This window comes from Tachysurus fulvidraco, chromosome 17 (genome assembly GCF_022655615.1).
Source record: "Tachysurus fulvidraco isolate hzauxx_2018 chromosome 17, HZAU_PFXX_2.0, whole genome shotgun sequence".
NCBI lineage: Eukaryota > Metazoa > Chordata > Actinopteri > Siluriformes > Bagridae > Tachysurus > Tachysurus fulvidraco.
The window spans coordinates 12,668,340-12,684,155 of record NC_062534.1 but is presented as its reverse complement, the minus strand read 5'-3'; the positions used below and the strand labels follow the sequence as shown (position 1 = coordinate 12,684,155).

Sequence of the window (15,816 nt, the reverse complement as noted above, 5' to 3'; positions counted from 1 at the left end):
CATCATCATCTAAGAAATATGCTTAGAAGCATACTATAATTTATTTATTCATTAGATGGCCTGACACTACACATACAATATCTATACATACAGTTATATATCAAGTTGTCAACACATTAGTGCAGAGGAGTAGATCATAAACATAGTCACACAGTGCTCTGTGCACTGCATTCATAAATCTCTTTCCCCTTGCAACCATTAAGTCTATCTTAACCTACCACCTCCCCAACACTACAGGCTATCTGACCTGACCTCTACGTTTCTGCCAGCTCATTTGCCTTTATCCTATTATAGTCTGTCATTAATAATTTCTGGTGTCACATGAGCGGTCAATTCTGTTGCTTTCAACACAAACATTAGAGGTGAGAGGCGCCTTCTTTGCCTTTGAAGAGCTGTCAGCACCTCCCTCCATGTGGTACATCTCAGCTCCATATATCGGAGTAACTGTGATAAAGGAATTCAGGTATGAGGCTCTGAAGCAGTGCTGAGAGTGGATACATGGAATGATTGTGCCAATCCTGTTTTAATTGTATTTCTGCACAAGGATGTTATTTACATACAGTTCCCTGTTAAATATCCTCAGCTTAAGGCTAAATTGACCTCTATTAAGCATTTTCCTTTGTTTTCAGAATATATATTTCCACATATTCTTCTCCTAGATTGTTGGTATGATTCACTAATTACTAGTAAAACACCCCCACTCCCTCATTTTCTACCGCTTATCCGAACTACCTCGGGTCACAGGGAGCCTGTGCCTACCTCAGGCATCATCGGGCATCAAGGCAGGATACACCCTGGACGGAGTGCCAACCCATCGCTGGGCACACACACTCTCATTCACTCACGCAATCACACACTACGGACAATTTTCCAGAGATGCCAATCAACTTACCATGGGGGAGGAAACCGGAGTGCCTGGAGGAAACCTAATTAAATAAAACAATTTCTGCTCTACATGGAGATCCCTGACTAACAGAAACTTGGTATAGAAGCTGGTTATTTTTCATTGATCACTATGTTGTGTGTTTTATAATACAGTCAAAAGTAAAAAAAAAAAAAAAAGATTTCTTCAAAGATTGTGTAATCAAGCATCAGATTTTATGCTGGACAAGTCACAAATGCTACATGTGCTAGGTCTGCATTCTTTGAGCAGTTTTTAAATGTGTTTGGTGGACTGAGACCTGAATTCTTGACAGAGTGAATCAGCGAACTAAAGTCTGGAAGGTCACATTCCTAATCAGTGAAGAAACTATGCTGATTTATCACCCAAAATATTGTAATCTCTTTTATCACACACATTATGAGGTGATTTAGACAAGGGTCAGAGTCAGGAGCATGACTGATGCCTTCATGTGAGATCAATATCTTAGGTATCCTTAAAAAAAGCAATAGCAGAAATGTGGGAGCTCTTGCTCCTTTAAAAAAAAAAGATAGAGATGATGCAGAATACTATATTAAACCAATTCCATTAACAAATTCTTTGGGGCCACATGAATAGTCTTTGTCCTTTAGGATGTAAGAGAGTAACTTGGCACCAGCTTGACATCGTTTATGAGAGCCTGGGTACCTCATCCATAAAGCCTGATGTCTGGACCACATTTTTCAAGTCATCTCCAATCATCATTTTACCTTGTCCTATTATGTGTATTTGCCTTGACTTGGAATGAATGGCTGCAAAAATGAGACCTGTTAACATTCTATTTCCTAAATCCTAGTGTATATAACACTGTGTTTAACCTTCTGAAATCAATAAAAATGAGGAATTTGACACAATTGAATAGCTAGCAGCTTGCAAAGGCTCATATTTCAAGAACAGAGATTTAGTGTAGCAGCATTCTGATTAGGAACAGGCAGTAACACTCTCCAGACTGAGCTTTAGATAGAAGCCCCTTACTGAGTCCTCTAGACTAGGTGCACAAAAGCCACAGTTCTTATCGGAAGACCCAGAAATCTGAGCTTTCCTCTTTGGACTGATGTAAGATTGAAGTCATGTCCAAATCATACCTATTTACATCTAAAGAATATAGGCATATGTCTATTTAGCTAGATCAGATAGATACCTAGTTTTTCATGCATTCATTAGGTAATTGTATCATCTTAATCTAGCTTTTGTTCTTTTCAGATTTCTTGTTCAGTCTCTTTACTTGAGTGCATAGGTTTTTCTAGTCTCTTCAAGTTCACATAAAATTCTCAGAAACTGTTCAGCAGCATACCATGCTGTGTCCAACAGTAAAAATAGCCTTGCCTCCTATAAAGCATTAAAGATGATACAATTTCTGTCAGAAGCCTTCATAAGAACTGTGACCATCTCTTCAGCAACAATATTTTGTGACACTTGAATTATGTTATAAAGTACAAAAGTATAATGTATATAAAATATTTATACATTTTCAGAGTGACTCTTACATTTCAGAGGAAGCATACTCAGGAGCTCGCATTCTGGTGCCTTCTTTCAAGCGGCAGCAGAATTCCTCATCAATTTGTACACCAGGATAAGGAGAGGCACCTGGGGAGAAGAAAGAGAATGGTTATCAGAACAGCTATGAAGCCATTTCCTGCTGCAAAGAATTGATCACTTCAAAGAGACTGCTAAGGAAGCCTTCAAATTGCAGAACGGTTTTATAGCAGAGAAAAGTGAGGATCACAGAATTACAAATAGTGGGACTTTACAGAATGTGTATGAGGAAAATGATCAAAAGAAGGTTTGTAAAAGCAGAAGTTAGCTTTTAGTATAAATACATTTTGACAAAACCTGCATAAATTAGCAACCCACAAGAGTGGGGGCTGCAACTGAATCCAAAACATGGCAGGGCTTATGAACAATATTTTTTCGTACTTGCATGAAATATTTCATATAATATCCAATACAAATAAATGGCACAAAAAAGGTTAACCCTAGAGCAAATTATGGTTTATTCAGTCACACTAATAGATACGTCGCTAATAGATACAAAATATACACAAACAAAAAAAGGCTAGAAGTCCACCACACAAAGTTAAGAGCACAAAACCACAACCCAAAGATATATGCATGAGAGTGTATTTTGGGTCTGATGTGACCATTTGCTCTTTAAACATTGTCACATGACTCTGGACAACTCACGGTTTCCCCTACGTGACTTTGTCCAAGGACATGAGGAAACACAACACATGGTGAAATAATTTTATCTGTAAATGTGAAAACTCTGCTGTGTGGAATACTATATTGGCAAAATAGCAAAATAAAATACAAAAAATTTCATAATCCAGTAAGACAATTATTAATATTAATATAGTAACTCAAAATTTCCTGCAATAAGCCATGCAATAAAATACAATAAGTGTATATTAAGATAGCACCCTGTACAAAAATTCCACATTTCCACATCAGTTTGATACATATAAGGCTTGTGACTTTTTTTTTTTAACAGGTGATTACATAATATTTACCTGATGCCATATGTCTTTATTTTAAATCACATTTATCTATGTAGTTAGCATGTACTGTATTTGCTAGATGACTGTGACCTACACCCATCAGGGGCAGGACTGATATTTACCCAGAGAGAAGATCTCCCACATTAGAACGCCAAAGGACCAAACATCACTCTGTGTAGTATAGATTTTGTCAAATATGGCCTCTGGCGCCATCCACTTAAGAGGAAGTCTGGCCTGTGGAAAGAGTGGCAGATTATTCGAAGTGTTCAGCCAGACCCCTGATTCACCTGAGTGAACTATAGCCATAAACACAGACAAACAGACTGTAAAACTGTGCAAATCTGCTTAAATACAAAATCAGCATGACATCTGTGACCACACTCGACACCAGGCAAACATCCTCTGAACAGAATAATATTGTCAATGGCTAATAAATGCCTGAGCACATGCCAGCAACTCTTGGCATCAGCAAACTCATTTTTCCATTTTTCAATTCTAGTCAACTCTAAGGCTGTTATTATAGTTATCCATCTACAGTTAAATACTTAAAATTGCACACTTACATCTCCTTTGCGGACATAGTCTGGGTCTTTATACACATCTCTGGCTAGTCCAAAATCGCATATCTTCACAACATTGTTTTCGGACAACAGGATGTTCCGTGCTGCCAAATCACGGTGAATACACTGGGGAAAAAAAGGGCAAATTCTTTACTTATAATATGTTTCAAATTCATACATGTCAGACTTGAAGAGAGGAATTGTCTGGGTTGCCAGTATTTCATGTTTTATCTACCATGTGGTTCAACACATGGAAGAAAGGTGTGATAATGTGGAGCAGCTGATGTGATCATGCAGAACGTGAGACTTAAACCACAGTAACATGAGCTCCACAGCCCAACCAAATAAAATCTAATGTCCATATTACATTTGTGAATTTGCCCAATTTGTATGTGAGCATAGTTGTGCAGGTTTACATGTGTGCAGTAAATTAGGCAATCAGAAGAACTGCTGTTTAACAAGCAGGATTTGGAATTATCAGTACTTAGGGCAGCAATTTAATTATTATATTTTATGCACTTACTTTTCGTGAAGCCAAAAACTCCATGCCTTTGGCTACTTGAAAGCTGTAGCAAATTAAGTCCTCTAGTGTCAACACTCTCTTATACAAATCTTCAGATTCTGTGTGAAATAGTAAAACAAAATCAGCAACAAAAAAACGTCCATTTGTAACCACTGAAGAAACATAAGACATGAAGTCTTCCCAAGGCCTTCTCTACCCCTGATAATATGCAGAAGATAAACATTCCCTGTGAAGCCTGTATGTTTGTCTTGAACTTTGAGTTGTTTTCCTCAGATGCTTCCTTATGTTGTAAATATAGCTGAAATTTCTGGCATTTATTTTTAGATGTTTGAAATAGCTTGTCCTCGGGCGTGGCGGTGGTGTGTTTTTGAGGGTGGAGGGGTGAAGATTGTGGGGGTGTGGGGTGGTAATAGTGATGGGGGGGGGGGTTTTGCTTCCTCTGTTCTACCTGGATAAACAGTTTATCAATACCCAAAATAACAGGCAAAATACAGAATGCCGGGAACACATTAGCTTGTGTATGAGGCAGGAAATAAAAAAAACAAGATCTACGCACAGTAGGCGACAGTGGGTCGCGATAAATATAAATTGTATTTATGTATCCTGGAGGAAGCATCCGATCAAATTGAAATGGACAAAAACATCCAGAGAAGCCTTTGGAGCAAGCAGGGATGGGTGTAGGTGAGAGGGGTAAGACTGTAGGAGGGGAAGGAAGACATTCAGCCACTACCTTCCTCTTCTTCCTCTGAGTCACAGTAGCTCTTATCTTCAATGAAGCCTGAGCTAGCTGAGCTTCCCGTGCTAGCCACACTCTCTAGTCGACGCTTGAGAAGTTCACTTAGTTCGCACCCTGAACTTGGCAGCATCGCTTTCCCATCCTGAGACTAATCAGGGAAATATGCAACAGTTAGTATAAAAAAAGACATGTCACAATCTTATTTACTCATCATATCCCAATGCACATCTTATACTTACTTTATAAACCACAAAGTCTCCTCTCTTCCCTCTCAAATAGTTAGAAAGGTTGCCATACTTGCAGAACTCCACAATAATCATCAGTGGGCCTGAAACAAGCAGTGATTAGTATATAATGTGGATTTCTTATCCTTTCTCATAGAATTTTTTTAAATTAGGACATGAGCATAGTCCCTATAATCTCACCTCCTTGCTTAGTACAGGCTCCCAATAGATTGACAACATTGAGATGGTGGCCAATATGAATCAGTATCTTCAGTTCAGACATAAGAGCTCTACATTCGCTGTTTGTAGCTCCTCCTATTATAGATGACAAGAGAAAAGGAGAAGGAAAAACAGATTATCAGTGAAAAATCTTTTCCGTTTGATTCTGATCCAAGAATAAAGAAGGCAGAATAAATGGCTGCTCTTACAAAAGCACACACCATCCTCTGGAAGTTAAATGACTGATGAGATGTATTTTGATTTTTGATAAATATAGATTTGACTGTAGTTTATAATATATATTAGATAAATGTATGAAAATATATTATCTAAAGGCCTACATTTTGTGTCTCTGCAACAAATGTGGAATTTATTTACACCACCCTGTTTTAAGCAATGAGCTATAACTTGCTGTTTAAACAAATAAACAGATAACTTGATAATGTGTCATTAAGATGCTTCTAAACAGATTATAATAACAGGAAACACATACTTAAATCAACAGATAAAATAGTTGAATTATAATTATGTATGTCAATGGATGCAAGATTTATATAAATATTAAACTAAACTTTGCTGACAGAATTGCACATATTATCGAGATAAAAAATGAGGGTCAAGCACATGAGCCTGGTGAGCATTAAAGTTCAAAGGGTCTGGAAAGGCTTTGTTTTCTAACATGTATTATTTTCTATGGTGTAACTCCATCAAAATGTCACAGAAAAGCTATGCCTACAGAAAGAAGTAATAAAAACAAGACTGGTGGTACAGTACCTCCCAAGGAGGTCCATTAAGAAAAACTGCTGTTATATTTTAAGTTAATTTGACAATAATAAACCTGAGGACAATTTTTTCCATGGAAACTCCCTTGTTGTTTTACATTCGAAGACAGATTTGTTGTATGTAAACAGAAAGAAAATTAGCAAGATATTTCACAAAATGATTAGATTTAGTTTTCACCAACATTGTATTTCAAAACACACAGGAAAGTTAAGGTAGTTTGCTGCTTTTTATTAGAAACTAACCCAGTCTGATTGAAACTAACCCAGGCTGATTGAAACTAACCCAGGCTGATTGAACTAATCCAGGCAGCTTTTCTCTCTTAATGATTAATGCTTAAGGAGGAATGATAATGTGACCCCAATGGAATAATGCATCACTCTGATTTATAATCATCATCACACAACTTCTCACAAATACTGGAGAGGTTCTCACATCTTTTCAAAGTAGCCGATACTCTCCACAAACTATCTATATTGTAAGAGCACATATTTTGTCCAAGAGATTCTCAAGCTATGCAGTCTCATTTAACATTACACATTTTTATTCTATCTTCCTTCTTCATATAGATTTGTTCAGAAAAATGCTGATGGTGTAGTCCGGTTGTGTACTCTCACTGGAACATGCATACACTAGATTTTCTTTCCAAATAAAGTAATATATATGTGCTTATAAATCCAAGTGGGAATAACCATATTAAGCTCAGGATGATTTAAAAACATCTACTTAATGAAAATGTACATGAATAGTTGCATATGCATCACAATGAACCTTTTTTTAACCTTTGTTTTATATCTGCACACTATCATTCTTAACGGCAGGGTCCTTAAACCCTATAACCCTCTAACATAGCTGCTAATTATCATCTATCTTGTGATGTGAAAGGCTTGTAGGAGCAAAATGATCTGGCCTTGACAGGCTACTACATTAAATATGAATCTAATTTGAAAAAATTAATATATGGAGACATATTCTTACAACATGGTTATTCTCACAATGGTACACAAGTTCACTAGAAAGTGATTATGTAAGTTCAAACCTATGATATGGGCATCTGATAAAAAAAAAAGCTTCAAAAGTTCATAACCAAACCAATGATTTGTCATTAACTTACCTTTCAGCATTTTAACTGCAACTGTTTTGCATGTTGACAGTTTGTCAATGCCAAATGCAGAAGCCTCTACAACTTTTCCAAAAGCACCATGGCCCAAAGTTTTACCTATGAGAGGGAGAGAGAGAGAGAGAGAGAGAGAGAGAGAGAGAGAGAGAGAGAGAGAGAGAGAAGTTTGTCGGTTTACTTTGTCCTACCTCGAGGATTATAAATCAGGCTGCTTGTCCTGTCAGTAAAGATATGTGCCTGTAATTAAAACAATATGCAGAGCTTGGGACCACTACTCTAGCTCTCCACAGGGAATTTATGGGGTACTAAAAAACGTAAGACAAACACAGGTCAATGAGAAATAATGGTACAGTGCTTTTATCAGAAAAGCCAAACATCATGAAATGCAACACCATATTCATACTGAGAACATTCAGTATTTGGCTTTTTTAAGACTAGCTCACTTTTTTGTGGTTCCTTTAGGTGTTTTTATGCTTAAACCAATGTGTGAATAAAACTCACCCAGTCGAAGGCGGTCCCTAGGGAACTCCCATTTGCTGCTGTCATAAGGTAAACGATCCCACTGTTCATTAAGAGGCATCTGTTCAGGATCCATTATGATGGACAGGTACCCTGTCTTTAGATCTGCAGAACTTGGCTAAGTGCAAGTAGAGGTTTGCATTTAATATTCTTTTACGGGTTCATTGAATAATGTTTTTGTCATAATGAGAAGAGACTACAAACTATAGTGTTATTACTATGTTATTATTATGTTGTGAGAAAACACATAAAAAAGGTGATTAAACGTTTTCTGTTATGGAAAACTCATAGATTTGCAATCTGCAAATATTCTTAGAAATTCCCAGTTTTTAAAACTTATGATAATATTGGCAATGTATTAATTTCCTAAAAAAATTAACGCCTTAATGTATTTGTTACCTTTCTCAGCTTGCGGATGAAGAGAATGAGCATGATCCAAAGGAATGTGGCAGCAGCTCCTGTGCACACAAGGATGATCACCTCGATATTTGGCTTGCCTTCATCGCCTGAAGTTAGATAAAAGCACATACCAATGGTTAAGCCGTTGTAAGCCAGCCCCCTGAGGCACTTTTTGCAACTTTTTTAACTTTATTGTCATTTTGTTTTAATTCATTTTGTATACAGCTTGGACAAGCAGGCACATGGTATTGTTCATGCAATGTTTAGTTCTGGAAAGCACACTTCCTCATTTATAGCATAGTCTATGCTCTGTGATCAATTACAAAAAATCCACCAGTCAGCATACTGACTAAGGAATTTAGTTTTTGGAATCGATTTTTCCAGAAGACATGAAACAAATAATAAAGCAATCAAAGCACATTTCCCGCTCTATTTGGCTTTGGACAAGATTAATGCAGACACACACAAATATCCCAAATTCATTCACTTGGTAACACCAGACAGAATTTGCTTCTAAGAAAACAGAAGTGAACATTAGTGACTGCTAGTGGATCATGTAAATGGACTCACTGAGAGAAGACACTGCTATGTACCATACTGGGCACCATAATTGGTCATTTGTCATCCGTTAGAGTGTTTCAGGTTTCAAGCCCTTTGCTACTTTAAGAAGCCATTCTGCCAGTCATTAGTGAAGCTCCTTGCTGATAGCACAGAGGTCAACTCCCAAGTGAAGGACCCTCTCTGCAACCTCTATCATAAAGAAATGCCTTGGAATTTGTATGGCATTCCCAGAAACCTTAGAATCTATCTCATGGGATAGGTTAAACATCAAAGTTTGGCTAGAAGTTTGGTTGGAGGATTAAGTTCTTTATCCTATTCACACAAATACATGTGAATATATACATATGCATATATTTCGGCTCATTGTGGATTGTGATGTCGGCATAAAATCAAAATAGTACTTTTGCACTGACTTACCAATCCTTTGTTGCAATTACTGATTACTAAGTTGGTTATAAGAAATGAGAAGTGTGAGTTGATACTCACCTAGTACAGTGATGACTGCACTAGCGGTTACTGCACCTTCAGCATTACTGGCCTTACACTCATACATGCCCTCATCCTCTTTCTTCACCCTCTGGATGATCAGGACACCATTGTCCTTCAGAGTGATTCCTGCAGGCAATTTTAATAGTCAAACAGTACAGTATATTGCTCTCTTTGCATTCTTAAATTATGGGCATTGTCTCAAAGCAGCATCACAGGAATATACAAATTCAGAATAAATATGACAAAGTTTAAAATTATATTTATATTTATCCCTAATAAGAAAGAGCCAGTGGTGTCAAGGATAAAAACTGAGAGACATGATGAAACATTAAGAGGAACTAGTAAAATGACTTATAAATGGGTGTGTTTAAGCTGGAGCATGCTTGTTTATTCAAGAGGTAAAGAGCATTTATATGTGTACACACACCCTATTATTGTGAAATCATTAAATCACAAATTACTTTATTCATAAAATTATGCCTTTATGTGATGAAACAATATGACATTTTAGTGAACTTGAACAGCAGATCATCTTCACCTGGTCCTTCTGTGATGGCAATCTTGTCCTTGTACCATGTAATAAATGGAGGAGGCACACCGTGAGCCTGACATGTTAGTTTCAGTGTACTGCTGCTGTTCACATCCTGACTGGTCAAGTTCTGAATCAACCAGGGAACTCTCCTCTCTGTACAAGTAGTTGAACAGTTAACAAACTGAATATGATAACTATATGGAAAATGCCACAGAATCATAAACGGATATGGAAAATGCCACGGAATCATAAACAGATACATGAATAAATGTAGATATGTAAACAGATGAAGAATATGTTCATGGATTAATAGAAGTAACTTACCATCAATGATTAAGTTGGAAGTTGTATTGACCACAGATTTGGTGATCAAATTGACTGCTCTGCACTCATAGCCATTTGTGTTGTTTCTAGAAACATTCTTCAGTCTGAGTGATAGGGACACAGAATAAGGACTGATCTGGATGGAGCTGTCACCCTGAACCTGGTGACTCTGTGAACCATACCAGCTCAGACTATCATAGAGGAACCGTGTGCCGTGGCAAATCAGAGTGACATCATCTCCCTCAGAGGCTCTCATGGGTTTGACCTCAAAAGACTGGGGATGTTCTAGAACACAATAAAAAAGAAAGATTTGTTTAGGAAGTTGTATACTAGGAACAAAAGCCAGCATTGATTTCCCCATAGATTTTTAGATTCTTGACAATAAATTATATGACAATATTCACGTTACAAATACAATTCTATAAGTGGTGATCAGGTCTGGTCATACTGCATACTGTAGTATCCCACAAAGCTGCACATCTCCGTCACGGAAAGTCAAATGTGCAGTTATTTCCTGTTTCATCACTACTAATTGGAAGCAGGTTGTTGGCGGAAGGCGGCAGAGATGGCCGACCTGAAGCAGTTACAATAGGAACCAGGCTGAGGCCGGGCCTCGGGGGAGCTGGAACACGCTTGTTTATTCACAGTGCTGGAGAGCGTCTCGAGTTCCGTAAGAGAACACAGCTGTTATTACAATTCGGTCCCTCTCACCAGCATTCCTGTGGTTAGAGTCATCCCCACCTTGGCACAGCACATTCTCTAGGCCATTGTATACTCCTCTGGTCCACTATAGCCTACCATTGCATTAATTTGCTAATTTCCTTAACTACTTATAACGTGTCCCCTTTCTTTAACTACAGCTGGCAGATGTCTGTCTGTTATACGATACCTAATACCCAACTCTTCCTTGTTGTTCTAAACTCATGTGCACATCTTTTACATAACCCTCCTGTTCAATTCTAGAATGTGGTCCATTATCAGAATAAAAGAAGGACACAACCATGCCAAAAGCACAGTGCTCTCAGGACATGGAACTCCACACTTCACAGAATGTCATATGTCAGTGGGCAATTTTTTTGTTTTTGGTTCTCTAATTTGCAATGCTGCATAGTGATATGGTTTCAATTAATGCCCCACTCTCCCTCCTAATTGTACAATGCAGTGTGGATGTGCAAAGATTGCATTCCTGCATGTGCTAGGTTATTCATTAGCTTATGTAAGTAGAAGTCAGTACAAATGAAAGGACCACATTTTACAGTCTGCATAATCATATAATAAAAACCAGCAGGGACCATTTTTCATCTTTTGTCCATGAAAACCACATTAAATCTATAAATTTCACTTACCATTCACATAGAAATGAGTTGTCATTGTCCTCTCTCCAAGGTTATTGCTGGCTTTGCATGTGTACACCCCTGACACATTAGCCATCACGACCAGGGTGCTTACTGTCTGTGTTAAAAACAACACATTTTTTGGAATACAAATGTTTCACCTATTGTTTTAGTACACAACCTAAATTACTGCAAGTAATTATATCGTACATGGTGGTGGTTTGTGTTGCATTATAAAGTTTTGCTGGGGCCACAGAAAGTGTGCCTGGGTTGCATGTCATTTATACAATGTCAGCACACTAGTGGAATTTTATTAGACATAACAGTAAACTCAGTTGTTAGCAAAGGAGCAGACTCAAGAGCTCCCATAAAAATGTACAGCCATCACTTCAAATATATGCTGTCTCAGCATGTCTCAATATAAATTTCCTTATTTTCCTGGCTGTACTCAAATCTAATTACACCTGACATATAGGGGAAAAGACTTTGTAAACAAGTAGATTTGGTATTTTAGCAAGTATTGTCAGTAGGTTAATCAAGAACAAAGCAGGGAACTGGATTTCAGGCCAAACACTGTGGCTTTCTGTTGTTTTGTTTTGTTTTGGTTCTGCTCAGCTGTAATATAAATCATCTTTTGTAGAAATCACACATTTATAATTAACTAAAGACACCTATAAATACCACATAGACGTAATTACACAAGGTAAATGACGTAATTTCTAGGTTACTTAGCTTGTGTAATTACTCCTATGTGGTATTGTATTACAGCAAAATGCCATATTTCCATGTTACATACAGTAAGCTTAAATTTCAACAAATATACCCAAAGGATTGAATCCCCAATAGTTTAACTAGGAATTGTAACCAATGCCTTCACTCTTGGACACAAACCCTCTTTGTTTCTTTTACTTGTAATTCCAAAATATTCTGAAGCAGGTCTTAATTTTATCCAATCTCAAAGCAACTCTGAGCAAGGAAATTACAAAAACTTTTACCTTCGTGAGGTGGCAGAGCTGACCCTATCTTTTGAAGGTTGTGATTGGTTGTCCAATTTTTAAATAAGCGCTTTTATATGGTCAAAATCAGCCTTCATTTAGTCTCAGTGTTGTTATTTGGGGCTATATCATGTAGGGATCACATTTCCGATTATAATAGAGACGAACTAAAATCTGTATTTTACAAATGTAACAAATGTAATGTAATGTAAATGTAATCATCTCAGACACAGCGCAGAAATGTCATAACGCCAAATTATATCATTTATGCCACTAAGGCATTTCGGGTTTGTTTCGGCTATGTAAATGCCATAGCAGCACAATATATACATTCTATGGTGTGTCTGAGAGACCATACTTTAGGCCATTTTCTCCTTTGTTAAAGAAACTCCTACGACTATTTAACCTTATGAGCCCTATGAAAAGCTAATATGCTTTATGAATAACTTTATTTTTACTAGGATCTTCTCTTTAATTCTTAAAGGGAAACGCCCACATTTCTAAGAATTTTCTTAGAATTACATCACTAGGAGTGACTCTTTGCACTACAAATTTTCATGAATATGAGCCCTGGTCTTTTTATTTACAAGGGCTAGGTAAATATGGCTTATATATAAGTTTTGTGTGGCTTACTGCAACTTTCTCTCGGAGAGCATGACATTTATGCTGTGAGATTATAGCACATCATCAGAAAGAAGAAAAACAATCTCGAAGCTCACAATTACATTTGGGTTCCTCATTGTGAGTAATTTTACATTTAGGTAATTTTTTTGCAACCAGTTACCACTTGCTTTGAATTTGTCATTTTTTCCTTACAACAGAATTGAATCAACCATATACATCAAGTTTAGAGAAACACTGTTGAGGTTAAGCAAAGAGGAATTCATCAGGTTTAAGATCACAATTATGGTAACAAGATTCCCTGGTATGTTGCCTCTAATATGATGTCTGCAATATCAGTCTATACTTTGTCAATACAACCAAGACAGTAAACTACACATATTATGTATGAAAATAATGTGTGATTTGATTAAGCTAATGTATACTGATTTGCCTACTTTTCGTTGTCATTAAACTCTTAGCTTTCTTTTGATTATAGAGTAAAGGCATATATACATATTTTTTTTAATCCAGCATACAATACATACCTTGTTTCTGCCATTTATTTCCTTTGGCTCACTGGACATAGCCTTAATCAAGTTGGCTGGATATGAAGATTTTGTACTTTCTTGGATAGTTATTGGATTCCTGTACAATTTGCACCTACAAGAAACAGGGGAGAGGAATTGTGATCTATGATTTAAAACTGAAAAAAACTGAATCAAAGAATATATATGTTTGAATAAGACGTGTTCTATACAGACACTCTTTTTGACACATCACATATGTGTGATTTCTGGCAAAGAAAACTGAAATGTTCATGCAATGTGTGCAGGAAATCTGTTTTACTCAGATTCAACTGTGTATCACCTTTTGCTTATTGTTTTGGGTGAAAATTGGCTGTAAACATACCAAAAATATGTGAATTTTATTCATGAGGTTTCAAAGAGTATATGCTATATATATAAGAGTATATTAGAAACAGCCAGAAAATATTTCCTAGTATTAACAAAAATCTGTTTAACAAATGACACTTAAGTCTATATGCCTTTCAAGAGCACCTACAAATGTCTACTTGTTTTTTTCTGATTTACTCTGTGAAAAACAACAAAATATTATGCTATATCCTACTGAGGAAAGTAACAATAGGATTAATAAGAGTAGAGGCCAAAGAGGAAGCGGTAGCTTGACAGGATGGGCTGAAACATGCGTCACCACTTAAAGGAAACGCCCCTCTCTGGCTGACTAAGATAAGGCTGACTCTAAGACCTCCCTGGTTGAAACATTTGAAAACTTTTGCTTATGAGAGACCCAAACAAATCACCTACACTTCACACGCAACACACACCACAATTTGGTGATCCCCTCAGTTGCTAGTGCAAACCTCTGGCCAAATATCAAACACACAATAACCCTGCAATAAACATCATGTGAAAATGATACATTTGAATTCTGTGGGTATTGTGGGGTTTATTAAATAGAGGAATGCTACAGATTTTTCTCTCCAACAATTATTCTGACAGTTATTCAGATAGATCTGCTGGCCTGCTGAAAACAGTCCTTAACAAATAAGCAACATAAACAACATAACCAACATAACCAACATAAACAACTGATTATCACCAGAATTGTTGGCTTTATTGATTCCTCATTAATAAATGTCGATATTAATGATTCCTCTGTTTCACAAACTTGGCAAACAACATTTTTTTAATCAATCAAAATTTTAGACAAGCAAGATTGTGAATGCTATAATATTTTTTTCTCTTACCATTTCCACAACAATAACAATTACTATTTATAACAGCAATGTTTTTTGTTTTGTATATTTTTGTGCAGGTTCACTCACTAATTGGCATTTAAACTGGGCACACTGGATTGCAGCACATAATGAGCTCTGTGATTTGCAAGATTAATATCCTGTTGGGCTCCAAAGCTACGTAAATGGATTAAAAGAAACTGAGGAATTGTGGAACATTCTGATCATTCTGGACAGTTGCTAAATGTAACTGACATCATTTAACTTCTTGCAATTCCAACTCACTCTGTGAGCTTGTGATCCAGGTCACAGGGCTGCCACAGCCAAGTGATATTGGGCTTTGGAAATCCAAAGACAGTACAGGTAAGCTGGTGCTCCTGGCCTAGCCTGTAAGTCTGAGGGCCTACAGGAGCCACCTCTTCTTCAGATATTCTTGGTTTCACTGTGGAGACACATAATATGGGTTTGGAAAACTGGAGATGGAGGAAAAAAGGTTATTACACAGAAAGAGGAAGCAGTAGACAAGATGGACTGAGGCATGCATTAATGGAAAGGCCTTCATTCTCTGGCTAACTGAGATAAAGCTGACTCTGTGACCTCACTGGCTGATAACCTTTCTGTGACTGTGATTATAAAAGACCCAAACGATATACCACCAGCATTGGTGATCACCTAGGTTCATTTTGCAGACCTCTGACTATAACACAGCAATCCTAAAGTCAGCA

At 37.1% G+C, this 15,816-nt stretch overlaps 1 protein-coding gene across 4 annotated transcripts in view; it reads right to left on the bottom strand.

The window, feature by feature from the left end:
* kdrl (kinase insert domain receptor like) overlaps nucleotides 1–15,816 on the bottom strand; it is a 39,335-nt gene that overhangs the window by 6,536 nt on the left and 16,983 nt on the right. For all 4 annotated transcript variants that reach the window (XM_027135543.2, XM_047802278.1, XM_047802277.1 and 1 more), the window contains exons 18-33: nucleotides 15,377–15,533; nucleotides 13,881–13,995; nucleotides 11,750–11,855; nucleotides 10,404–10,688; nucleotides 10,086–10,232; nucleotides 9,545–9,673; nucleotides 8,498–8,604; nucleotides 8,081–8,216; nucleotides 7,574–7,678; nucleotides 5,662–5,775; nucleotides 5,476–5,564; nucleotides 5,231–5,384; nucleotides 4,501–4,598; nucleotides 3,981–4,103; nucleotides 3,540–3,651; nucleotides 2,407–2,506 (exon numbers count right to left, since the gene is read on the bottom strand). In XM_027135543.2, coding sequence (XP_026991344.2) covers nucleotides 2,407–2,506; nucleotides 3,540–3,651; nucleotides 3,981–4,103; nucleotides 4,501–4,598; nucleotides 5,231–5,384; nucleotides 5,476–5,564; nucleotides 5,662–5,775; nucleotides 7,574–7,678; nucleotides 8,081–8,216; nucleotides 8,498–8,604; nucleotides 9,545–9,673; nucleotides 10,086–10,232; nucleotides 10,404–10,688; nucleotides 11,750–11,855; nucleotides 13,881–13,995; nucleotides 15,377–15,533 — 2,077 coding nt within the window. The remainder of the gene's footprint in view (nucleotides 1–2,406; nucleotides 2,507–3,539; nucleotides 3,652–3,980; nucleotides 4,104–4,500; nucleotides 4,599–5,230; nucleotides 5,385–5,475; nucleotides 5,565–5,661; nucleotides 5,776–7,573; nucleotides 7,679–8,080; nucleotides 8,217–8,497; nucleotides 8,605–9,544; nucleotides 9,674–10,085; nucleotides 10,233–10,403; nucleotides 10,689–11,749; nucleotides 11,856–13,880; nucleotides 13,996–15,376; nucleotides 15,534–15,816) is intronic.